The sequence below is a fragment of the Sander vitreus genome, chromosome 8, assembly GCF_031162955.1.
Source record: "Sander vitreus isolate 19-12246 chromosome 8, sanVit1, whole genome shotgun sequence".
Classification (NCBI taxonomy): domain Eukaryota; kingdom Metazoa; phylum Chordata; class Actinopteri; order Perciformes; family Percidae; genus Sander; species Sander vitreus.
This window is the reverse complement of record NC_135862.1, coordinates 8,988,568-9,014,723: the sequence shown is the minus strand read 5'-3', so window position 1 is coordinate 9,014,723 and position 26,156 is coordinate 8,988,568. Positions and strand designations below refer to the sequence as shown.

The 26,156-nt window shown below is 41.5% G+C and overlaps 1 protein-coding gene across 5 annotated transcripts; it reads left to right on the top strand.

Moving 5' to 3' along the window:
• The first annotated feature begins 2,236 nt into the window (after positions 1-2,236).
• sin3aa (SIN3 transcription regulator family member Aa) lies at positions 2,237-25,787 on the top strand. Of its 5 annotated transcripts, XM_078256681.1 has the most exons (22): positions 2,237-2,303; positions 6,814-7,030; positions 7,364-7,561; positions 8,601-8,707; positions 10,446-10,740; positions 12,090-12,338; positions 13,308-13,460; positions 13,616-13,771; positions 13,906-13,995; positions 14,377-14,495; positions 14,601-14,811; positions 15,097-15,213; positions 17,460-17,698; positions 18,251-18,434; positions 18,689-19,265; positions 19,807-19,976; positions 20,123-20,296; positions 21,687-21,779; positions 22,295-22,389; positions 22,478-22,499; positions 22,701-22,893; positions 23,831-23,919. In XM_078256681.1, the coding sequence occupies exons 2-21, from the start codon at positions 6,845-6,847 to the stop codon at positions 22,842-22,844; spliced, it is 3,579 nt and encodes a 1,192-aa protein (XP_078112807.1). In that variant the 5' UTR covers positions 2,237-2,303; positions 6,814-6,844; the 3' UTR covers positions 22,845-22,893; positions 23,831-23,919. The 5 variants fall into 5 exon arrangements, with proteins under 5 accessions (XP_078112807.1, XP_078112806.1, XP_078112805.1 ...); XM_078256680.1 differs by lacking the exon at positions 22,478-22,499 and having other exon boundaries at positions 7,382-7,561; positions 23,831-25,787; XM_078256679.1 differs by lacking the exon at positions 22,478-22,499 and having other exon boundaries at positions 13,909-13,995; positions 23,831-25,787.
• The last annotated feature ends 369 nt before the right edge of the window (positions 25,788-26,156 follow it).

The following is a 26,156-nucleotide window of genomic DNA, read 5'->3' as shown; positions in this document are numbered from 1 at the left end:
TGCATCAATCTAGGACCAAGTACACAGAAAAAGTTTGAAAATCTTTAAAACTAAACGTTTTAACCATGCGAGACTTCATTTTGTAGTGTTTAACTGTGTCGGGCACATTCACGAATGCACAACCTATACAAAAAAAATTTTTAAACTCTTGCACTAGACAGAAAACTGAATTCTTCAACTTGAGAATTTGTTATTTGACAGAAATGTAAAAAGTTAAACAGAATTCACATAGCATTTCTGGTTTTTGGATCTGCAGAAAAGTTTTCAGGGATCACAAAGTCAGACATGAATGGAGCTGCTCCATCATGGCATGACTTGGCAGAGTGGCATGGTTTTATTTCAGTTAGCCTAATAGCTGGTTTGATTTGCATTGAGAGATGATTTTATGGAAAGTACCCCATGCCAATCTCTAGGTATGGTAAAGGGGATGTGGGGCTATTTTAATTCCAAAGGCCAAGGGAACTTTATCAGGATGCATAGTATCCTGGATCCATGAAATAACTGGCCTTTAAAAATAAAAATCTGCCTGCCTCTATGGGAATACAACATAGGGGTGTACTTACTTATACCCCCTGTATTTTAAGGAAGAACATTTATTTATTTACGATACATTATTCATTCACAAAGAAAATTGGTGTCCTTAAAGGTTGGATTTTTCCACCTTTTTAATTAAGGCATTAAGATCAATTTCCTAAAGATGATTTTTTTTATTCCTCTTTTTAGTCAACTTTAACATGAGTGTCCTAATTTGTTCACATGACTGTATGAAATTAGAGTCCTGGGGCTTATTCACCTTAGAAAAAAAGGCCCAATATGTTTTTTTTTTTTTATAACTTTAGTCTTCAGAAGAAAGTTCCTTAACTTATAACGTTTTTTATTGCTCATCTAAGCAAATCTAATTCCTCTTAACCTTTCTTAAAGTGTTGTAATTACATACATTTAGTATGATTGTCATATTGCATGTGAGAAAAGTAGAAGTATACACCGAGAGTTAAGAGAATGTATCATTTTTGGTTGAAGGAAACCATTAGCCACTCTTAACACAACAACAGTGTTTTTATTCCCAAAATCCAAGCTATTTTATGTTAATTGTATTAAGGTTGCATTTAGTACCACTCACTGCCTTAACTGCCCTCAAAGGTCTTATTTTAAGAGGGTAATAAGAGATGAGATTAATGTCCAGAAATAAGACATTCTTCTGATGTAAAGTGTGTTAAGATAGGTATTCTTGGTATTCTCTTGTAGTGCGGTAACTTCAAATAAGAGGTTAGGAATATAAAACTGTATCAAAAAATGCAAAGGCTTTTGTGTAGACTAAATCTACAAGATACAAAAATATTTAGATCACAATCTATAACTTAGCCATTGTATATTTATATAAAAAAATAATGGTATGATTCTATTAGAAATAACACTATTTATTAAACATACAGTAATATCCCATGCAACTGCACAGGTAAAATGTCTCACAACAATTCCAGCACAATTTGAATATTATATTTTAATACATATTATAATTTATATTTTTTAAAGGGTTTTCTAGGGGAGAAGCTGAAGAGCAATACCCCCTCAGGGGTCCGAGATTTTCTCCTTACGCCATTGTTTGCAATAAGGGCAAATTGTTGGAGTAAAAGTAACTTCATTTGATATTTGACAAGTGCAACGAATGTACAAACAGTCCGGCTAACAGTGGTGTAAGACGTAGTCAGATGTTTTACAATAAAAGCAGTCATAAAACAATGTAAAATACTTTGTCTTATTTAGATCTCATTGGATTATTACTGACCATTAAACATGTTAGCAGCATTGTTAATGATGTAGCTGCTGGAGGTGGGGTTCATTTGAATTTATTATATATGTTCATATTGCTGAGAGGTTTCATTAAAACAATACATCATATTTCCATTGTTGAGCACATGTTTTGTATGTAAAATCTGAATCTAGTAACTACTAGTAACCAAGTAACTAGTATCTATAGCTGTCAAACAGTGGAGTAAAAAAGTGCAGGGCAGTAGATTAGAACCTAAAAAAAAGTACAAGTACTAAAGTGCATAAATTAACTATATGTACTTTATTACTTCCCACTACTGCTTCCAATCATTTTCTTCCACTGTAGAGAATAGAGATGTTGAGTTTACATGATGGTCATGGAGACACTGTTTCACTGATGCTGCCTCGGTTTTAGCGGGTGATATTCAAAATAAAATGACGTGTCTTGTAGTATGCTCCAATGCCAACGGAGGGGGGCGTATCCAACTATTTTGTTACAAACACGAATCCGGAGTAAGGAGTCTTTTTCCTGGGTATGTAACAGCTGGTTAAACTAAATAATATCAACAGTATTGCTTCTATAGCAAGTGAACGATGTTTATTTCGAAGTGGGACGCGTGTTGTGGCCAGTCGTGCCTTTTGTGTCTTTAAATGAACTGAAAGGGGCTTTTTATGGTCGTAAACGACTACAGAATAGCCAAAACATAACGACATAGATGGCAAAATCTGCAGGGCGTAATTTTCTCTGCTAGTAAACAATCTTCCCCCCGGGCTGTGTGCTGATAATGTGAGGCATCCCGCTGTCTGGAAGTCGAAACGTTTAACGTTATGTCTGCAGCGTTGTGCGAGCATACGCTAATGGTTCGGTAGGGGGAGGGAGTTGTTGTGGTGAGACAGGTTAGACATTTTACTCCCGACTATTGAAGTAAACAAAGAATATGATTTGTTAAGGACGCGGTCGTCCTCTCTCTGCGGGAAAATGGGGCTGCGTGTTATTTGGGAGCGCGGAGAATGGCGTGGCTCCACCGTGCCGATGTTTCCACGCAGCGACGCCGTAGTTCCCCTTTCGTTTGACTTTGGCATTGTTTAGTAAGGGCAACTGGATCAGCTCTTGCCGCCTAGAAAAGATGCGGTATTAGCCGCCTATAGGCCCTACTTCACCATGCTTACCAGCGCTCATGCAAGCGTCAATTACCAGATGATGCATTTTAGTGCCTTTTGTTTGGAGTGCAGCCTGCAAATACCTACGTCGATGATCGACGCTGAGTGCAGGGGCCGGCTGATCCTCCTTCTTAACCGTGTAGTACGGTGTTGTGGAGGGGTCTCACAACAGCCCGCAGTGCCTTGTCTTGCATGCTTTTGAACAAAACTTGGGGGGGAAAAAATACTTGTTAAGATGCCGAAAAAATGCTCTTATATTTTGCGTTTTAAGCATTAAACCCATGCGTAGTTTTTTGACAAATGCTGGTTTCGGTCTGGAGCATATCTTTTGCAAACTGCAACGCAATTATGTGGGGAAAGCCAGTTGGGATAGTGAGTAGCTGTGTTTGTTGCAGCCTACGGTTGCTGCTGAATCCGATGCCTGGATCGGAGTAAGGAATCCCGGGCTGGTGTTGCAGCTCCGCCTGTCGTGGGCGATGGTTTATTTTGGAAGTTCCACCTTTTTGGGATTTGGAATGACGGTAACAGGCAATGATTGGCTGAAGTGTCCACAAAGAGGTGGGACACAAGTGCAAAAGCAGACTCCCTCCTACAGAACAAAGTCACGTGTTACCAAAGTGCAGGAAGTAGCTAGTTGTGTAGCTAGATCTAGATCTTAATTCATCAGATGGATAGGACTTTAAAACTCTCAATACATCCAATCAAATGCCTGCTAATTTGCTGTGCCCTACATGGTTAGTGCAAGTCTAGATACTGCAGTGTATTAATAGTATGGCAGGTGCTTGGTTGAATAATTGCGTGTTGAAACGTCCAGTGGAACTATACACACAAATATTCAACGCTGAGTCAGAAGTTGATAATATTTTGTCCCTGTCCTGTAGAGGGGCCATGCGACAAAATCTAGTTGTAAGACCTTAATTATTATATTATGCTCACATGGTGCCTTTATGAAGGGTTTCATTATATTACCACAAACTGATATACAGAAAATCGAGTCTAGGTAATATTCCGTTATATGAGTACTACTTTGCAAAATACTATGAAGCTGCTATCTATAGTGTGCTGTGTGCACTATACTTGTCGGAAACTTGGAGTGAACAGGGCCCCCCCCCAAATAGGTTAATCAGGCCATGAATGCGCGCACACACACACACACCACAAAAAAGTAAATGTCATTGAATGTAGGCCTACATGTAAATTTGTCTGTCTGTAATAAGAAGAGCCTGATGCTTCACTCAGTGGAAATGACTATGATTCGCTATGTTACTATTGTTATTAATATATGGAGAGTGTGTTTGTGTGTACTGGGGGAGAAGGCAAGTTTGGATGTGTATTAGAGTTTCATACTTTATATACTTTAAATAGTTTCACACATTGCCAGGGGTTTTTAGTTACCTAACATGTTATACTGTCCGCAAGCGGGACTCCACTCACCGCTGGTATTGTCGCGCTTCAACTCAAAATGGGCGTGCATGGTAACTGTGCGAGAAAATCCTTGATTGACAGTTCAAACTCAAAACCCGGGCCCGTCGCGCCGCCCTCATGTGGGTCCTCTGAACGAACTGACCAATAGCGCCTGTCGGGGGCGGGGGCATATCTGAAACCCCGCCTCCCCCCAGAGCTAACCGAACGGAGATTGTTTTCCTCTCTCGGGGAGATTTTCACTTTGCAGCCCACAGCTTGAATTGTTTATTTTAAATCACAAGCAAATGATAAGTTGCTTTCAGCACATACGTCACTTTGCTATCTTCCCTGGCCAAAGGTGTAGCGGTTAACTCACAAATAACGGATTATCAAAGCATAATTTGCGATCTTCAGCTTGGGAGAGGGGTGAGTTCAGCTGAATTCATTCAGCAAGCTAACACAGCTAGCTATATACCTACCGTTAGCAGATGTTTTAAGTACAGCCCAAGGGGAGTCGACGTTTATTTGCATGTCACTCACTCGTATTTAGACCCTATATATGTACTCTAATAAATCGATAGCTAATGCTCGCTTCAGATAACGTTAGCATGTATCACCAACAGCGGACCGGATCGTTAATCGTTAGCTGCATGTGCTTCCCTGCTAGCCCCAGACGTTGCTCGGTGTCGGGCTACTTATGTTGTTTACATTAGCTAGCTAGCAGTTAACTGGCAGCTCACAACATCTGTCGACAAAACAAGTTATCGGCGTAGTTAATAGAAAAAAACTCTTTCGTATACTTTTAAGCTCAAAAGGCACCAGACGGCTAGTACGTCAGCTCTTTTGCGTGCTTACCTGCTGAAATGGAGTGTAATTTGCAGCACTCCAGCGCCACGCTCTAGCTAAATGGCGGGTGTTGGAGAAAGCGTCGTGCAGTAACTCGAGGTCGGTGCTTGTGTTGCCAGGCCATAAAGGGGATGGTGAAGCGCTGTTGTCGGCTAACGGCTGTTAGCATGTAGCTAGCAGACATAGTTGCATTTGTCTCTACGTGACTCTAACGTTACTACACTAAGTAAAGTGGAGTTTCTAAAAATACAACAGCCTCGTTTTCTTTGGCCGCGGCTGTTCAGAGCGAGAATTGTTGGTGAACAGCACCACTGTCGGAGGCGTTACTAGTTCGGTTTGACAGTCATTGTGTCACTTTTGTTCGATATTCGGGTTTTGAAACGTAATTTATTCTTCCACCGTGGGGTTTCTAGCTTTGTCTTTCTTTAACGCAATTCACTCAAATGCTTATCGAGTTGTTGCTGTCTTGAGGAAGTTGTGAATAGCAGGCTGACTTCCCACGTTCCCACAGCACCTGTTTGTTGCATCGATGACGTAGACTGTCTGCATTTCATTGGCTACGGAGACTTCAAGTTTTACATTCAGCGCTTGTTAACATTTAGATGTATTTAGTCAACGCTTTAGCACTGAGTGACATGATGAAGGCATTGTGGGGAAAATGGTAGCTTGTTCACATTGATGTTAAGTAGTATACTACCATTCTTTCTCATTTGTAAACCCCAAACTGTCGGTAAGGTATTCACAGGGGTTTTCAAGTTATGTAGCTACAAAGTGCGGAGATTTGATTCATCTTAGAACACAAGTCTTCAATGAATGAAACTATTGTTTATAACAAGGAAGATGATAAGTATGTACGGTAATAATCCCACAGCATTTTTAGTGGAGTTTTCCTCTTTGCCAAATAACATTTAACTTTATTATCCAGAGAAAGAGATTATTTACATACAAAAATACATAAAATAAAACAACCGAGGCGGTCCATAAAAGAGCAAAAGATGTACATTGCTGTTTCAGGGTGCTCTGCAACTCCTAACGGCTTACTTTTCCCTAAATAGCCCCCTCCAATCTGCTTGTGCACATACAGCGTTTCCTCATTTTTATACTGTTGCATGGCTGCACCATCTGTGCGGCCGTCCTTTGGTGACGTAGCTGCTCTGTTGTTGCGTATGTAGCGGGACGGAGCTTTAGGTTTGGGGCTGATCAGCCGTTCTCTTGGGAATACAATTCTAGGCTTGGCATTGCTGGACAGGCTCGGGATGTCGCAAGTTCAAACAAAAGTGTAATCAGACACTTGGAGTCAGTTTGCAACGACATGCACAAACCTAATCTTATGTCATTGTAACTTTGACCTAGTTCCAGAAAAAAAACATCCCAAAAGTATATCACAAACTAAAACTGACATGATTCATCACAAGTTGGTAAATCAGTACGCTATATAATAATTTTCTTTTCGAGCCGAACAACAGAAGTGGCTAGCTGGCACTGTATGTATCCATAAATTCACAGTTTAAGTAAAAGAAAAAATGCCTAAAGTATTGAATTAAACCAAGAGGCTGATTTAATAGATTTTGATAACTTGACTATAATAAGGCTGCCAGTGTGAAATAGGGTCCATATGCTCTTTCTTTGCAGGCCTCTCAGCTTTTACAAGTATGAGTTCATAATGAAGCGGCGACTGGAGGATCAGGAAACAGTTTTTGCGTCCCAGCAGCGGCGCCTCGCTGGCAACGCGGAGGCTTTCCAGCATCGCGTCCTGGCCCCTGCCCCAGCCCCAGCTGTGTATGAGGCCGTGTCTGACAACATGCAGCCCACAGCAGGCGTCCAGTACTCCGTCCCCCAGGGATACCAGGTATACTCTGCTTGTCCACTGCAGATTTGTCTTAAGCTCACTGAATTATAGATTTGAAACTAGGTCAAATACAGCAGATTTTAAGTCACCCATCGCTCATAACTCAGGCTGTCATTTTAACCCGTGTCGGTTTGTGGTGCGTGTCAGAGACTCTGTTTTCTTTCTTTCTGTAAGCTGCCAGCATGGCTCACTTTTTTTATGAAGATACATTGCTGTACATACTTGTATGTGGTGATTTAAATAATGTTTCCTTTTTATGATAAGGTCATAGTGCTATCCATCAGATATATTACCAGATATACTAACGTTAACAACTTGCAATCATTGTTATAGGTGTCTCTACTTTCCCAGGTTCCCACCGTGGCCCAAAACAGTGGCGGGCATGGGCATACTCCAAGCCCAGCCGTCCATGGTGGGTCCCACCACCATAGCCCAGCAGTCCAGTCCCATGGGCCCTCGGTGATGTCAGGGCACAGCCATACAGCGCCTCCTCAAGCCTCTGCACAGGGCCAGCAGTTCCAGAGGCTCAAGGTTAGTCAGCATGTTTTATTTTGACAGGTTCTTGCAGTTGCCAGGTCTCATGGGAAAGCTGCAAACGTCAAGGAGTTTTCATGCCAGAGAAGTTTGTGAAAATAAATATACAGACCTTATTAGAGGTTTTAGGGATGTGTGTATTTTTATAAATGTTTAGTTAATTTGTTGGTTTGAGCACATTTTCTGTTTAGTTAAATGGCTGGTTCACCCTAAACACAAAGGGTTTCCCCTTTAACCCTTGTTGTATCCAGCCATACACATGGTTCACAGTAGGGCGGTGTATTGGCAAGAATCTGGCAATACGATACGTATCACGAAACACGAGTCACGATTCAATATATTGCAATATATTTCGATACGGTGCGTATGGCGATATATTGGGATTTTTTTAAATGTATAATTTTAGAAAAACTAATATTTAAAAAAAGACATGATGTTCATAGAAGTCAAAGAAGTTTACTTTAGGTAAACAATTCAGTACACAGAAAATCAAACTGCCAGTTTGGGATTGTGGTTCAAAGGTTCTTAGTGAGCTAATTTTTATATGCTAAAGTAGGCCAAAGTTCAGTCACAGCTACATTGCTACAAAAGTCAAGCACTGCTAGGCGAGGACACTAGTGGTGTGTCTCAGCATAGCATAAATCAATATTGCGTTTTGAAAACTGATACAGTATTGCAAAATAAAATATCGCGATACTCAAGTGTATCGATTTTTTTCTTACACCCCTAGTTCACAGGGAAGCACTTAACCAAAAGCTTTCCGTAGTAAATGTTTTTAATAAACATTTTTAGACCTGGGTTAAATTATTTATTTACCGCTTTTCTTTTCTTCCCAGTGTCGGTCAAGATTTTGAAAAATGTGATGGTAGCGTAAATGGTCACTGATTTCTTATATGAAGTTAGAGTTATTTTACTGTATTAATGTTGTTAATTAATTAATGAATGATCCGGGCACAGCTGCCAATAGTGAAATGTACAAGAAAAAACTGATTGACAGATTGATGTAATTGACTTTCTCTCTTTTCTGTCCCCGAAGGTGGAAGATGCTCTGTCCTACTTGGATCAAGTGAAACTGCAGTTTGGCAACCAGCCTCAGGTCTACAATGACTTTCTGGACATAATGAAAGAGTTCAAGTCTCAAAGGTGAGGCCACTGTTTGATTTTACAGAACACAATGTTATTTGGATGCACACCCAAAGTCTGCCAACTTGTGTTCAAAATGTGCATTTGATGAGTTCTTACTCTTTTAGTCCTGCCTCGAACAGCAGTGTGATAATTTGGACAATTCATTACTGATAATAATATTATAATAACTATATATCAGCATAAGCTGAAGGATAAGGCCACAAATCTCATTCAGATTTTTTTCTAACCAGAATGATTCCCATGTGTCCCAAAAAACATTAAAGTCTTTGACTAGTCTTTCAATCCTGGAAAAACCATGAGATTTGTTTGCCTCCATAAAGATAATTAGCATATTTTCACTGACCTCATTTGCTGAGAACGACCAGTCTGTTGTTCCTGTCACAGATGGTAGCTAAAAGTTGGCATTAGTTCAGAACAATCTAAAGTTTAAAGGGTACGAGCTGCTCTTGGTTTGGTAAAACTCTCAATAACCCACAGCATTGGCAGCTTTTGAATGTACACATCTCAGGTATAGCACGATGACAGTTGATACAAGACAGTTGTAGCCGCATTTGTCAAATTGGGGAAATATGTGAGGATGAAATTGTGACTAAATTATGGAGATACAACCAAGAAATGTTTATTTATTCTTCAAACAACATAAGTCTGAAATACCTGATAACATTACTTTACTTTAAAGCTATAGTGCGTAGTTTTCGTCACCCCCATGGGGAATTCTAAGTAATGACATTGACAATGAAACTGTCGGCGCGTCCACATGATACAAGCCTTCCGTGATCGCACACAGTCCCCACCCCTCCTCCACGCAGTTGCTAGTAGCCAAGGAGGACATAGAGGATTAAAAAAACGTGATGGACTCTTCAGAAGAGGTAATCATCATCACTCGAGTTTCTGCGCGGGAAAGTCACGACACAATCTCCTGAACACAGCCATACTGAGAAATACAGAGAGAGTTGTGTGGAGCTGAAGGTCTTAATTAGCTTTGTATTAACATTTGGCAATGGCTTCTCCAGTTAACCCTCCATTAACAGTTCATCAAGAACAGTTTTGTTCAGATGTTTGTTTTACGGTAGCTAATAGCATTATTTTTGCCATTTTGTGAATGCATTGTTTTACTGAGTATGACAACTAGAAGCTATGCAAGGGTTTGTGAGTTTAAGATTATTTTTTTGTCATCTTTAAAGTTGTGTAATCAAACAACTCAATCCATAATACATGAATAATCCCCAAATCTTAAGGCAGTTTTTTGCTTTTCTGAGTAAGCGACCCAATATTTACATGCAGAGGCTCTATAGATGGTCCCATCATAGCGTACACGCACCTCCTGAAAAAAATTTAACTTTGTTGACTTCAAGATTGGTTCGCTTTGATTTCGCTTGTATTTTCTCCTACATGTACCAGGTGCTGATGAAGTTTGATACAGTACAAAGTGAATGACCTGAATACAGATACGACAGTGCTACGACAATCAACTGGTTAAATCCTTCAATGACCTATAAATAAGTTTCTACACTGTGTGCACAATTGAACCTTGTTTCTTTTAGTGTAATCTCTTCCTTCACAAAAAAACACTAGCAAACTCACATTGAGTCACTTATTGGTATTCATGTAACTACTGTTGTTGCCGTAATGAAAGAGCTTGTTTGGCTTCTACTTGTGTTTTTGAAACAGTTCATTCGTACTCAAAGTGTAACGGGATGACAGTCAAAATAGATTTTAATGAAGTCTCTTCCAGTATTGACACCCCTGGAGTTATCAGCAGAGTGTCACAGCTTTTCAAAGGCCACCCCGACCTCATCATGGGCTTCAACACCTTCCTGCCACCTGGCTACAAGATCGAGGTCCAGACCAACGACCTAGTCAACGTGACCACGCCTGGTCAGATCCACCACATCACCCCGCACGGCATCTCAGTCCAGAACATCCCCATAACAGTAGCAGCTACCCAACATCTGCCCCAGCTCCCGTCTGCTGCAACCACCACCGCGCCGCCCCTTCTGACGCAGCCCACCCCCGCCAAGATGAGCAAGGTATGTGATTCCGAGTGGGAAGTGATCGATACCAGCGGAGTTGTACAAACAATACATAAAAAACTTTTGTCCGGATTCAATTCTTTCACGATACATGGCTGCCGATTCAATTTGTGTTGCGATTTCCATTTATTGCGATTCTAGAAGTATTGGCATTCGATAGTGTTGAGTATTGTGCTTCTCCTTTCCTTTAACAAAAACAAAAGTTGAATAATGCACTTCTAGACACAGTATATCATGAGACATTTCTAAAAACGAATTGTTTTCTAAAAAAGAATGCACATCATGTCCGTCAGTCTAACCTGACCTAACCTGATCTAAGTACATAACATGTATTTTCTGCATTTTCTGCTTTGCTGGAAACGGATATGATGTAGTCGCCGTCAGTGGTACTGTATAAACAGAACATAGTTAGGCTAGTGCTGTCAAACGATTAAAATATTTAATTAATGTCGTAATGTAATGTAAGTTAACTCGCAATTAATTGCACATTTTTATCTATTCTAAATGTCCCTAGATTTCTTTTTGTCCAATTGTTTTTTCTCATTTTAATGCTCTTATCAACATGGAAAAGTGGATCAGCTTGCTTTGTGCTTTTGTCGCCTGGCTTTGACGAGGGGGGGGGAGGAATTTGCATCAGCTGTGTGCTTGGCCATCAAGTGGTATTTCAGACTGGACGTGCTGCGATGATAGCTCAGTTCACGACGACAAAACACACAGATCACTTTGGTCTTGTCAATGGAACCATTTGGCAACTTTTTAAAAGTAAACTTTCCATTCAGAATCTTATTGGCGTCCATTTCGGCATCTCGCGCTTGCCATCCACTCAAAACGTAGCATTAGCCTACTACTGTTTGGCCGGCTCGCAAGCCCATACAAGTGTGTGCTGCGTGCCTGTTGTTTTGTTTCCGGTCTAGCTAGATCCGGTGTGGTGTTGTAGTTTTTCTAACGTTACTAGTTGTTGCAACAGCATGTGAAAAAAACTACAAAGTTTGCTATGCCAAAAAGAACGTTAATCTCGCGATAAAAATATTGACGCCATTAAAATGGATTTGCGTTAACGCCGTTAATAACCCGTTTAACTGACGGCACTAATTTAGGCGAATCATTGGTAAATAAATAAATAAAAAATATTGATTCTAGGGAAAAGAATCTATTTTAAAAATTGTCTCAAAAAAAAATAATCATGATACATACTGTATGTGAATAGATTTGTTTTTCCCACCCCTAATACAATTTGTTATTCCCATCTTTACAAAGTGGTTTAAACATTTAAAAAAAAAATAAAGTGTTTTGTGGTGCAGCATCTTAAATACCCCTGAAACTTTGAACATTTTGGCCTTTTCCAGCCTCTTCAGCCCCAGGCGTTGACACCGAGCAGTCAGAGCAATCCGTCCATCCCTGCGTACACCTCTCCTCGCTCCCCGCCCATGCAGCTCCACCCGCCACTCAGCGGGACCCCCACTGGGCCACCTATGCAGAACAACCAGCCTGTGGAGTTCAACCACGCCATCAACTACGTCAACAAGATCAAGAACCGCTTCCAGGGCCAGCCTGACATCTACAAAGCCTTCCTGGAGATCCTCCACACATACCAGGTCAGTGGCCCCAACTGAAACCTAAGTGATACTTTGGTATGAAGTACTTTTGTGACTTAAAAAGATCAAATTCTTCCATTGCTAATATGAAATTGTGCCACTTTGTCTGTGTCATGTTGTCATTCATGTCAATCTGTTATGTTTGGACCGTTTTTCTGTAAGCAGCCTGTCCATAAAGTACAGTGTTGTGAATAAGAATTACCCCTCAGGGACAATAAAGTCTATAGTCAATTGCAATTAACACAGGTGCAAACTCGTAGGTGTGACTATGAGATGCTCACCCGGTGTGTCTGTGGGGGATTGTCAGTGCATGTCCATAACATAACCCAGCTGTTTGTTTGCTAACGCATGACAGGTTCAGCAGCTCTACATATGTTGTTAAGCTCTTAATTTATCATCAAAGAGAATACAGCAGACCTCAAAGTCCTACCAATTTCGTCACAGTTTGGGAGGGGCTACAGAATTCGGCTGAACTGAATTTTTTTTTTTATTACAAGAGAGTAAAAAAAAAACGGCAGCTCTCTGCTGCGCGCGGTCGTTTGCGGGCCGCTGTTTCCTAAACGTTCAGCTTCCTGTCTGATTGAGCCGGTCAGGAAGAGAGCTCACACCGAGCGAGTGGGCGTGTGGATGACGTTCTATCATCAGGCTGCCGCTACCGGAAGTAAACAAACGACGAGGGCAAAGAAGAATACAGCACCACGTAAATCTTTAACTGCAGAGACGACGAGAAAATATTGTCGGGGAAATTCATGGAAAAGCAAGACACTCGGTGGTTTATGACCAAATTACGAACGGCTCTGTGACGGCGGTGTAATCTGCTGAGTCATGTCTGCCTCCTGCACGCTCCAGAGAAAGAGAGGACTAACATTACACAAGTAGTTGTATTGGTTCTTATGGACATGATGCGCAAAAATGGATATTCAAATATATTTGAATATAACTTCACAGTGAAGTGTTTGTCCACTACAGAAGGAGCAGCGTAACGCTAAGGAGGCTGGTGGGAACTACACACCGGCTCTGACGGAGCAGGAGGTATACGCTCAGGTGGCCAGACTCTTCAAGAACCAAGAAGACCTGCTCTCAGAGTTTGGGCAATTTCTCCCTGATGCCAACAGTTCAGTGGTGAGCAGATACCCTTTCTTTGATTTAGAGCAGATGTACAAGCACACTTCAAGTATGGAGTGGAGGAGTTTCTTTAAGGATGTGCTGTTTATTCAATAAGTCTTTATTTAGATGCTTTGTACCAGTTAAACATCAGTGTTGTGTATTCTCCATAGCTGTTAAGTAAGACCACAGCTGAGAAGGCAGAGTCTGTACGGAACGACCACGGTGGCACTGCCAAAAAGCTGCAGCTCAACAACAAACAGAGGCCCAATCAGAACGGCTGCCAGATCCGTCGTCATCCAACTCCAGGGACCACACCCCCTGTCAAGGTACATGCATGTGTTCTCACATGCTGCTGAAGCTATAGTCCACTCCCGTGTCCTTCTTATTTGACGTTCTTCCTGTCTGTTTTTAGTCATTATTGTACCGATGTCTTCTCATTTCTATTTTGGTTACGCTACAGAAGAAGCCCAAGTTACTGAATTTGAAAGATCCCTCGGTGGCAGAGGCCAGCAAGCATGGAGTCGGAACAGAATCTCTGTTCTTTGAGAAGGTGAGGGCTTACTGCGTTTTATCTTTGTGTTGATTTGAAAAGCAAACGGCCATTAAATAAGATAGTATTTTAAATTCAAAGCAAAAGCTTAGAAAAGCCAGGCTAAAGTTCTAGGATATATTGGCAAGAATTCACTCAGACAGTGATACTGTTTTCAAATTGATTGTTTTATCAAGTATATAATAACGATGTTCTAATATAGTTCAACATGTAAACTGTGAACGTATTGAAACACGGAAGTATGTAACACTTCAGTAAAGTAAAACTTTCTAATATGACTAAAGATAACTACAGCCCAGTAACGCTCAGGTGTTTTAGCAATTTTATGTTCCTCCACTCGGCTCTGTCACCTACCGTCCCTCCATTTATTTCTCACCACAGGTGCGCAAAGCCTTGCGAAGTGCAGAGGCCTACGACAACTTCTTGCGGTGTCTGGTCATCTTTAATCAGGAGGTGATCTCCAGGGCTGAACTAGTGCAGCTGGTGCTGCCCTTTTTAGGGTGAGTACTCCGTCGTCTCACCTGGCAAATGACATAAATGTATTTTTTCACAGTACACTATATATGTCATACATGTGTTTTTTTCCACTTAATTACGTTTCACAGAAAATTCCCCGAACTCTTCAACTGGTTCAAAAACTTCCTGGGATATCGGGAAATGTCCCACATCGAAACATACCCTAAGGAACGGGCCACCGAGGGTATCGCCATGGAGATTGATTATGCTTCCTGTAAGAGACTAGGCTCCAGTTACAGAGCTCTGCCCAAAAGCTACCAACAGCCCAAGTGCACCGGCAGAACTCCACTTTGTAAAGAGGTAAGAGTGACACAAGTGGAGAGAGAAGCTGAAAGCTAAGAGTCAGATTTAGAAAGTGTCATAAACGGTGTTATCATTTGTGTTTAATGTGTCAAGTTTCTGTTTTAAACACGATGACAAGTTTTCTGATTACTGAAACTCCAATTGTCTTATCTTGATCCAATCAAGAACGTACCCAACTTAGTGATTGAACAAAAATATCTTAATGTGGACAGATTAGATGTATTGAAAAGTGTGTGGACCCTTTTTTAAAGATGACACTGTGTTTGTTTCTGTGGTGTCCAGGTCTTAAATGACACCTGGGTCTCCTTCCCCTCCTGGTCTGAGGACTCCACGTTTGTCAGCTCCAAGAAGACTCAGTACGAGGAGCACATCTACAGATGTGAGGACGAACGCTTTGAGGTGAGCAGGAACGTTAAACTTATACGACTTGTATGTTGATGCCACCACACGGGTGAAAAATGATTTTATTCCATGTTAATAATTAACCGTTAACCGACAATAAGAATTTTGACCAATTAATATAGTTAAAAACTTAAATAAAACTCTTAAAAAAAAAAAAAAATTACGGTTGTTGCATGGTAATAGAAAAACAGGCTATACAATCTACTTCTTAAATACAACTCATGAGGGGCGACATGCACATGCCTTTTATTGGAGAGCTTAAAACCGCTTTGGGTGGACACAGGGTTCAAAATTAGCACCATTTGCCAGCCAAATTCTGGAGAAATATGTATATAAATAATAAATATATAAATATGTGGCTGGTAGATTTGATTCACTCACCAGCCAAAAACACAATGGTGATCTATTAAGTAGCTTGGAAAATTTGAAAATTCACTAGCCATTTGGCTGGTGTAAGAAAGGTTAATTTGGAACCTTGGGTGGACCAACCATTATCCCTGTTCCCAAGAAGCCAAGGACCACAGAACTTAACGACTACAGACCCGTCGCCCTGACCTCTGTGGTTATGAAGTGCTTTCACACCTCAAAGCCATCACTGACCCCCTCCTGGACCCCCTGCAGTTTGCCTACAGAGCCAATAGGTCTGTAGACGATGCAGTCAACCTGGCCCTCCACTACATCCTCCGGTACCTGGACGCCACAGGAACCTACGCCAGGATCCTGTTTGTGGACTTCAGCTCTGCCTTTAACACCATCATCCCGGCTCTGCTCCAGGAGAAACTCTCCCAGCTAGGCGTGCCTGACTCCACCTGCAGGTGGATCACTGACTTCCTGTCTGACAGGAAGCAGCATGTGAAGCTGGGGAAACACGTCTCCGACTCACAGACCATCAGCACCGGATCACCCCAGGGCTGCGTTCTTTCTCCTCTGCTCTTCTCCCTGTACACCAACAGCTGCACCTCCAGTCACCAGTCCGTCAAGCTTCTGAAGTTTGCGGACGACACCTCACATCCTCCATCACCATCTGGTACGCTGCTGCCACTGCCAAGGACAAGGGCAGACTGCAGCGTGTCATTCGGTCTGCAGAGAAGGTGATTGGCTGCAATCTGCCGCCACTCCAGGACCTATACGCCACCAGGACCCTGAAGCGTGCTGGAAAGATTGTGACCGACCCCTCCCACCCCGGACACAAACTCTTTGAGACACTCCCCTCTGGCAGGAGGCTGAGGTCCATCAGGACCAAAACCTCACGTCTCATGAACAGCTTTTTCCCCTCCGCCACCAACAAGGCCTGGAAACCACCCTGACTCTCCATCCCTGGCTCTTCATGCCACTGTTCTCTCGCTGCTGTAATGCTCTTTGCTCTTTATTTATTTTATCTATCTTTATTTTTAATTTAATTTAATACATACTGTGTACATATACTTATACTTATATTGTTTATACCTATACTTATATTGTTTAATATTCCATCTAGAGAATGTGTGACGTGCACCAACAACACCAAAACAAATTCCTTGTATGTGTTACAAAACGCACATGGCAATAAAACCCTTTCTGATTCTGATTCTGACCCTGGAAATAGTTTGCACTGTGAAACTGTTACAATCCAGTAGGTGGCAGCAATACAACTCATGGATGCCAACCGCCAGAAAAACTCAACAAAAGAAGAGTGCTTAAAATGCAACTTGCGAGTGCTTCTTTTCCTGCTAAGTTCGTGGCTCTCACGGCCGTCTTCTGGACGGCGCTCACAATGGAGCACGTGACAATTACATGCCACTATATCTATGAGGACTGGAGGGTTAAATCGGCTGTCCTAACACAGAGTATGCCAAGAAGACACACAGCTGACAACCTCGCAGCTAAACTTAAATAGAAAGTGGCAGCATGTGTCCACGACAATGTATGCAACATCATGGCTGCTAACTCTCCCGACCGGGTGAACTGGGACTGAGTTGCCTGCTTGTCTGGGTCGGCTAATGGTCAGGAAAAAAAAATCTAAATTAGCATCCCTAATTCCAATGGATGCTACGTTGTCCTCTTCCAGGATTTCTTTATTTCTAATCTTTGTCGTAAAACATCCCTGAACAAAGACTTGAATAACTACAGTGAAATTCCTTAGTGGCGAACAGTAGACGACGAGAATATTACACAGTATGAGCTTTTTAATTAAAGGTAATTGGGTATGCATTGCACAGACACAGCAATGGATATTAAAACCGCCGTGTTTTCACGCCCCACAGTTGGATGTAGTACTGGAGACCAACCTGGCTACCATCAGAGTCCTGGAGACGGTACAGCGGAAGTTGTCCCGCATGTCTGCGGAGGAGCAGGCCAAGTTCCGCTTGGACAGCACACTGGGCGGCTCTTCGGAGTTCGTACACCGTAAGGCCATCCAGAGGATATACGGAGACAAGGCGCCCGACATCATCGATGGCCTGAAGAAAAACCCTGCTGTTTCTGTCCCCATCGTGTTAAAAAGGTGGGAGTCAAACAAACTCCTGAATGATGTTATTTCTTTATTTCCTTTTTAATTATCCGATCTGTGTATTGGGAAATAGGGGCTGTTTTTTAGTTAATAGGTTTTTTTTTTTTTTTAACTAGGTATCTATGATGTAGTTTTAAAAACTGTGAAGAATCAGTATGGTACACACATAAACCTGTGTGATTCTTTCGGGCCCAGACTGAGGTTATGAACCATTGCTCATAAACCCGCTAATGCACACAGGGAAGGAAAAGCTAAAATGATGTTGGAGTTGTGAATTTAAAAGTAATGCGTGCTTTTGTAGACTACATTCTCAATTGCTGCAAAAGAATTTGAAGAAACAAACTCTACCAGTATTTTAATTTAGTACTCCTGCCTGAAATGCATAATGTTGCAGCAGATGTTTAAATCTTGTGATGATGTGAAGTGACACACCTTTGCACCTTTTAGTTTGAGTGTAAACGTTGCTGATTTGAGTTAGTAGTAAAATATGAATTCAGAGATTGTGTGTCGTGTACATTACTTGACTTTGCCTTCTCCACTGACCAGATTAAAGACCAAGGAGGAAGAGTGGCGGGAAGCCCAACGAGGCTTCAACAAGATCTGGAGGGAGCAGAACGAGAAGTATTACCTCAAGTCTCTGGACCATCAAGGCATCAACTTCAAACAGAATGACACCAAAGTGCTTCGATCCAAGTCCCTGCTAAATGAAATCGAAAGCATTTACGATGAGGTAAGTTTCTTTCTCATGGACGTCCTCACTGCAGTACCAGCACTCACATAAAATATGCAAAAAAAAAACCTGAATTTACCAAATGCCATGGTTAGTATTTTGTTGATAATATCATGTTTTTTTGAGGAAATTGTATCTCAAATAGGAATAAACAGGAGACCGTAGACCCACTTTTTTTTTAAGGTTAGCATCACACAGAATCATATATTGAATGCAACCCAAAATGCTGACATTGAATTGTTTTTGCTCTGCAGCACCAGGAGCAGGCGTCTGAGGAGAACACCACTCCGCCCACGGGTCCTCACCTGGCGCTGGCGTACGAGGACAGCCAGATCCTGGAGGACGCAGCGGCGCTCATCATCCACCACGTCAAGCGGCAGACCAGCATTCAGAAGGAGGACAAATACAAGATCAAACAGATCATCTACCACTTCATCCCCGACATGCTGTTCTCGCAGCGGGGCGAGCTCTCCGACGTGGAGGAGGAGGAGGAGGAAGAGGAGATGGACCTGGAGGAAGGCGCCTCCAAAAAGCACAACGGCGTTCCCGGCAGCGGGAGCCCCTCCAAGTCAAAGCTGCTGTTCAGCAACACGGCGGCGCAGAAGCTGCGCGGCTCTGACGACGCCTACAACCTCTACTACGTCAACAACAACTGGTACATCTTCCTGCGGCTGCACCAGACGCTGTGCTCGCGTCTGCTGCGGCTCTACGGGCAGGCGGAGCGACAGATCGAAGAAGAGGTCCGAGAACGAGACTGGGAGAGGGAAGTCCTGGGACTGAAGAAGGAGAAGAGCGACAATCCAGCCATCCAGCTGAGACTGAAGGAGCCCAGTGAGTAACGACAGACAGCCCCTCACATGTTTTGTGTTCTTGATTAAACCACATTGTACTGCGCTTGTTTGCTTTCCCTATTGAGGACAGAGAATGAAACCTCTGATTCCGTTGACTTTTAGGCCACATTCCTTTTCTCTAACACATATTTCACATTCCTCTTTTTTTTTTCTAAAGGAAGCATGATCGGTCGGGTAGTCAATGAGTCTGTGTTACCTTATTTGACAGAAATCTATGCATTTTCCTGTTATTTCTGTCAGATTGATAAACAAGACGTATATTATGCTTGTGTAAATAAACCTATTAAAGTAAATAAATAGTAGATAAAACTAACAAAACTGGTAAAAAAAAAAAGAAAGAAAAAAGAGAGGCTTTGAAAATAATTATATTCTCAATTCTTGTCATTTTGGTGCTGGTGATTTTCCTTTGGGGCTGGCTAAAACCTCTTTGGGGGAGGGGGGTGCCAAAAATTCCTCATTGCAGGAAAAACCCTGCGCTCAGCCATCTCAATTGTTTTTTTTATAATATTTCTTCTCTCCAGTGGACATTGAGGTGGAAGATTACTACTCAGCCTTCTTGGAGATGGTTAGGAATTTGCTTGATGGAAATATGGAGGCTTCCCAGTACGAGGACTCGCTGAGGGAAATGTTCACTATTCACGCCTACATTGCCTTCACGATGGACAAGCTCATCCAAAGCATCGTCCGGCAGGCAAGCATCTGTTTGTTCTCTCACCTCCAGTCTTCTTGTGTCATTTGGCGGTCACGTTGAGCCTCCATTAGCACAGTGAGAGTAATTCTGACACTTTTAAAATAGTTGTTTCCCACTTCAACAAACAATTCCTTCTCTCCATCCAGCTCCAGCACATCGTGAGTGATGAGATCTGTGTCCAAGTAACGGACCTCTACCTCTCAGAGAGCGCTAACGGCGCCAGCGGAGGAACCATGTCCACCCAGTCTTCGAGGAGCTCTGCGGAGGCCATGTATCAGCGGAAAGCCGAGCAGCTCATGTCTGATGAGAACTGCTTCAAGGTAAATACATGAAGTTCCAACAGCCAATTCAATTAAAGTTAATTTAAGGACAAGTACTTCAATTTCAAATTTTCCGCAAGGCAAGTTTCTTTTTTAGCACAATTCACACACAAGGCAACGCAAAGTGCTTTACAGAGGCATATAAACACATTGTTAACATAAACAATAAAAAATACATTCAAGAAACCAACAGTTACAACAAAAGAAGTATAGTTGAAATTTAAAAACATTATAATAACATATATATATATATATATATATATATATATATATATATATATATATATATATATATATATAGTAAAATCAATAGTAAAATAGACATTCAAATCATTAAACTTTTTTTTTGATTATTTTTTTGGGGGGCATTTTTAGGCCTTTTATTTTGACAGGACAGCTGAAGACATGAAAGGGGAGAGAGGGGGGGAATGACACGCAGCAAAGGGCCGCTGCGTCAAGGAGTAAACCTCTATACATGTGCGCCTGCTCTACCAACTGAGCTAACCCGGCCACTCAAATCATTAAATTGAGCCAGTACATTTAAATCAAGGCTGCAGAGTGCAAAGTGGTTGCTTTAATTAATCCAGATTAGGGCTGCACAAGATATCTTCTTTTTTAATTGTCATGATATCAACTGCTGCAATAAACAGATTCTGAAAGGCTGCAACATATCGCGAAAGACAATCAGAGATTTTTTTGCGTTAGTTGAAAGAAAAATATCAGTAGAAAACTGCACTTTAAAATGTCATTCTTTTTTTTTGGTGGTGCCTTTTAAATTTAAAGTTCAGTTTGTTTCGAAAAGAATGTTGGAAATGATTTCCGTTCATTTGTTTTAAATTCAACACGCAATTTGTTGCATTTTAGCAGAATTCTAAAAACAACGGAAAGTTGTTTATCGCACATTACATCGCTATCACAATATTTAACAACATTATCGCATATTTTCCTCATACCGTGCAGCCCTAATCCAGATATGTAAGCTTGTTTGTAAGAGAGAATCGTCAATAGAGTTGTCACTTGCACAACACAGGACAAAAAATATATAAATATACATAAATATAAAAAGGGGCAACGGAGTGCAGATGTGCCTCAGGATCCAGTGTGTCGAGTTGAAGGTGATGTTACAGCAGTTTCACGCAGCGTCGCTATGACGATCGGCTTAGACACTCAAGGGCTACTATCTGTAGTGGGAAACGAAATAGAGGAAACCTGGTACCAAAAGTGAGTCGAGCCGAGCCATGCAGTGGAAATTAGGCACACGATTGGGATGCTGCAGTTACCTAGTTTGCACCTCAGCCCTCTGAGCCTTCAGGACATCCTGGCTTTTTCATCTCTCTCACTCCGAATACATTTTTGCTTCACACTTGCTTTGTCTTTGTCGCTCTCTCAGGTGATGTTTTCAAGGCACAGAGGGCAGGTGCAGCTCACGGTGGAGCTGCTCGACACAGAGGAGGAGAACTCAGACGAGCCCATGGAGGCTGAGGTGAGAAACTGTTAAACCCACTTGAAGATTGCCGTTTTTAAGGTTCGGCTTGTGTGCAATGGGTTTGGATAAACGCGGGGAAAAAACCTTTTTATTCTCAAGCCGCACGATGTTTCCTTATTTTCTCTGTTTTACAAAACAGTTAGGACTTTTAAAGCAAGAGTATCTGTGATGGTTGTTAAACTGCCAACACTAGGGGGACTTGGGACCCTTATTTTTGGCTTACGACGAGTCTTAAATTTCCACGCAGATTTGAATGATTCTTATTTGGTGGCTGTCACAATAAGTAATATCTTTGTGTAAACTGAGGGAACCAAATATCCAGTGTATAAATACAAATAAAAGTTGTCATTGTTTTTACATTTTGTCTAGTAAGAGGGTCTACTTTCCAGCTGGAGTGGAAATGCCAGTAAGGACCTATTGCCAACCTCTTGGTAATACTGGTGTTTAGTAGCAGTGTGTATAATCCTAATCTGTGTCTTACATTAGTTTCTTCACTTGTCCTTTGTTTGCAGCGTTGGTCTGATTATGTTGGACGCTACTTAAACCCAGATTCCACCACACCTGAGTTGAGGGAGCACCTCGCTCAGAAGCCAGTTTTTCTTCCCAGGTAAGTTGTCACATCAGGTCAATTGTTTTTGTCAATTTTGCAAATAATTTTTTGAATTGTGAATGCAGTTTTATTTCTTTTGACTCAGAAAAAATAGGGTGATGTTAATGGTAAGGACATTTCTTTTTTTACTGCATAACATCAGACTATCTTGCTTATTAAACTGAACACATGTCCTTCTATGAAATGCAAAAGCAGAAGTCGAACATGAGTCCTTTTGATTACATGAACTCGAATCGATTTGTACTGACACATTCCTGCTGCGTGTCAGTAGTCACTCTCATCACGTTTGTCTTTGCACTCGAAACCAGGAATCTGAGGCGGATCAGGAAGTACCAGAAGGGCCGAGAGCAGCTGGACAAAGAGGCCTGCGAGGGTGGCAAGAAATCCCTGGAAAAGGAGAAAATGGAGTGCATGTTCAAACTAAACTCTTACAAGATGGTGTACGTCTTTAAGTCTGAGGACTACATGTACAGACGCACTGCCCTGCTGCGAGCTCACCAGGTATCCACTGCTTTTTCTTACTACTATGTAGTATGTACATAGGCATGGGGTACTTTCCATAAAATCATCTCTCAATGCAAATCAAACCAGCTATTAGGCTAACTGAAATAAAACCATGCCAATCTCTAGGTATGGTGAAGGGCATGTGATGTTGTGGGGCTATTTTAATTCTAAAGGTCAAGGGAACTTTATCAGGATGCATAGTATCCTGGATCCATCAAATAACTGGCCTTTAAAAATAAACATCTGCCTGCCTCTATGGAAATATAACATAGGGGTGTACTTACTTATGCCCCCTGTATTTTAAGGAAGAACATTTATCTATTTACGATACATTATTCATTCATAAAGGAAATTGGTGTCCTTAAAGGTTGGATTTTTCTTAATTTTTTTTAATTAAGACATTAAGATCAATTTCCAAAAGATGATTTTTATATTCCTCTTTTTAGTCAACTTGAGCATGGGTGTGTAAACTTATGCATGCCACTGTGTATGTGTGTGTGTGTGTATGTATGTGTGTATATATATATGTGTATGTATATATGTAGCAGAAGCTAGCAGCCGGTTAGCTTAGCTCAGCATAAAGACTGAAAATGGAGGAAACCGCCATCTTCAGCTCGATCCAAAGGGGGCTGTTTAGCATACAGATGTCAGAGTGATATTTTCTTCTAATTGGTGGCAAGACGGCATCTTTCCCAAAATGTCAAACTGTTCATTTAAGTTTAGTACAAACTAGGCCTACGTAAGCCCTGCTTATAGGACTAATAGCCTTATAGAGGGACGTAACATTTATATCACAGCTGAGCTGACAGTTGCATGTTGGGGCTGTCACCAGTGAGGGGAGCTCTAATGCAAAAAGCTAGTCACTTAAGAATCCTATCCGTAAATGTCATTGTCTACCCACTGAGTTTTATAACAACGTCTCGTTTTTCCTCAGTCACACGAGAGGGTGAGCATACGGCTGCACAAACGCTTCCAAGCCTGGGTGGACGTGTGGGCCAAGGAGCACGTCTCTCACGACATGAACGCCGAGACCAATAAGTGGCTGATGGGCGACGCGCGTGAGGGCCTATTACCCTGCACCACCAGCCGCAATCCAGAAATCCTTCACTTTGTGAACATCAACAAGTACCGCGTCAAATACGGCCCACCCAGCAAGGCGCCGTAGCTAAGGAGAAACGGGAGAGAGACTGATATCTGGGGGTGTTGGGTCTGAAGTCAAAACAGGTCAAGAGTAGAGGTAGGGACGAGGGCTTATTAATGTGTTTTTAAGGCCGATATGGGGGCACAATTAAGCTAGCTACCGTGTATGTTGCACCCGGGGCGGCAGGATTACTGATTTTACCAGCGTTTTTAGCTGGGCCCATTTTTTCGCAGGGCCTTTGGTGCCAAAACTTAGGAATCGTCATGATCCAGTCGCAGACCTGAGCTCTTACCAGCACTCGGACCCACTTCTCAAACAAACTTCCCTGAGCTTTTTCTACAGGGGCTTTGCGACAGTGAGTCTGTGTGCGATAGAGTGGTGCTTTTTGTACTTTATCACAACTGGGCTTCGGTTTAGATTTTCGACTGACCATTTTGTCTGAAGCCATCAGAGTAAGAGCTCCATCGAAATCAATCCATCATACAGGGATTTCTTTATGATAGTGTTATTCTACAGTATCCATGGAAAACAATATGGTGGACAAGTGCACTTATTTAGAAAGAGGAAAATGTTTGAAAAGTTTTGTTTCCCAGATTGAAGGTTTGGAAGAGAGCACAACAAAGTCGGAGAGATCTGGTTCTGACATTCCTGCGTTAAGGCCAAATCACAATTATGTACCTATCACGGACGAAAGAGGGTTACATTTCCTTTTCCAAAACACATGGCAGCATTATTAGAAACTGTGCCTGAGCCCCAAACAGTATTGTCGGGTTAACATCAAAAAGCACTGTTGCATTTATGTAAAAAAAATAAAATAAAACAAACACTGAAAAAGAAAGAAAATTAGCCTCACAACACTGTTTGGTCTCAGACTGTAAAATTGTACAGCTTGTGAATGTCAGATACTGACATGTATTCCAGTGTATGTGTTGTGTGTGTGTATGTATATATATATATATATATATATATATATATATATATATATATATATATATATATATATATATATATATATATAGTTCTATTAACACAAATGATCCTCGCCGCCCTGGAAGTCAACCTTTTTAAAATGCCCTCTGCCAATACACCAGCTTGTACACACACACACACAAACACACACTCATTCTGGGAGGACTGTCCACATGCCGTTCATTGTAAATACACTGTATATAGTCTCAGACTTTTTATGACAGATCTGTGTTGTTGTGCTAGTAATACTTTCCAAGCTTACTGTGGACTTTAGTGATAAATGGCTAAAGTTAGTATGTATATGAAAAAGACAAATGCAAGACCATTTATTACAATTTTTACCAAAGGGAGTTGATTATAAAAAAAATAGCTGTTTTCCCCCTTTGTGTGTTCCTTTCTTTTTAATTTCTGTAGTAAAAACGTGGAAAAGTAGAAATATATCCAGGCCTTTCAGTTTTTATATATGAGAAAAAAGTTTTGTTTTTGTTTCTTCTTAATGTGACATTTGGTTGTTTAAAAAAAACAAAAATCACTGCCCCATTTTTGACAACCAACACCGTCCGTGGTGATGATGGGACTCATTTCATTTGCCTTCGGGTGAATTGACTCCACAACGGTCTCACCTGGTGACGCACGCTTCCCTCCCTGGATAGATTTCTGCTGTAAACATCACCCCACACCATATTTTTGATAATGGAAGAAGTCACACGAGCATGTCTTTAGTCCCTTTATTTAGACATTATTTAAAGTAATAATAAAAACGACATTTGTAGCCTACGGAGCCCTTTGTGCAGTTGTTGAGTGATTTATTTTTTCACCTTCAGTCATTTATGTTGCGGTTAGTCTGGCTGAACGGATGTACATTGCTGGGATAAAGCCTGGCGCCAGATATTCCTCCCCCTTCACCTTTTCTATCGGGGTCTAGCGCCGCCCAGGACAGTTGTGATTGGTTTAAAGAAATACAAACAAGCCAGAGTGTTTTTTTCCCCCTATCCCAGAATAGATAGTTGGTTTAGCAACAATAGCTAAATGGAAAGAGTACAAACTTACATCGTTTCTGACTTCTGAACAGGCAACCGCCGTAATGTAAAGAAACACGAGACGATCTCGGGGATTTCTAATTAATTAGCGTATGTAACTAACGTAGCCG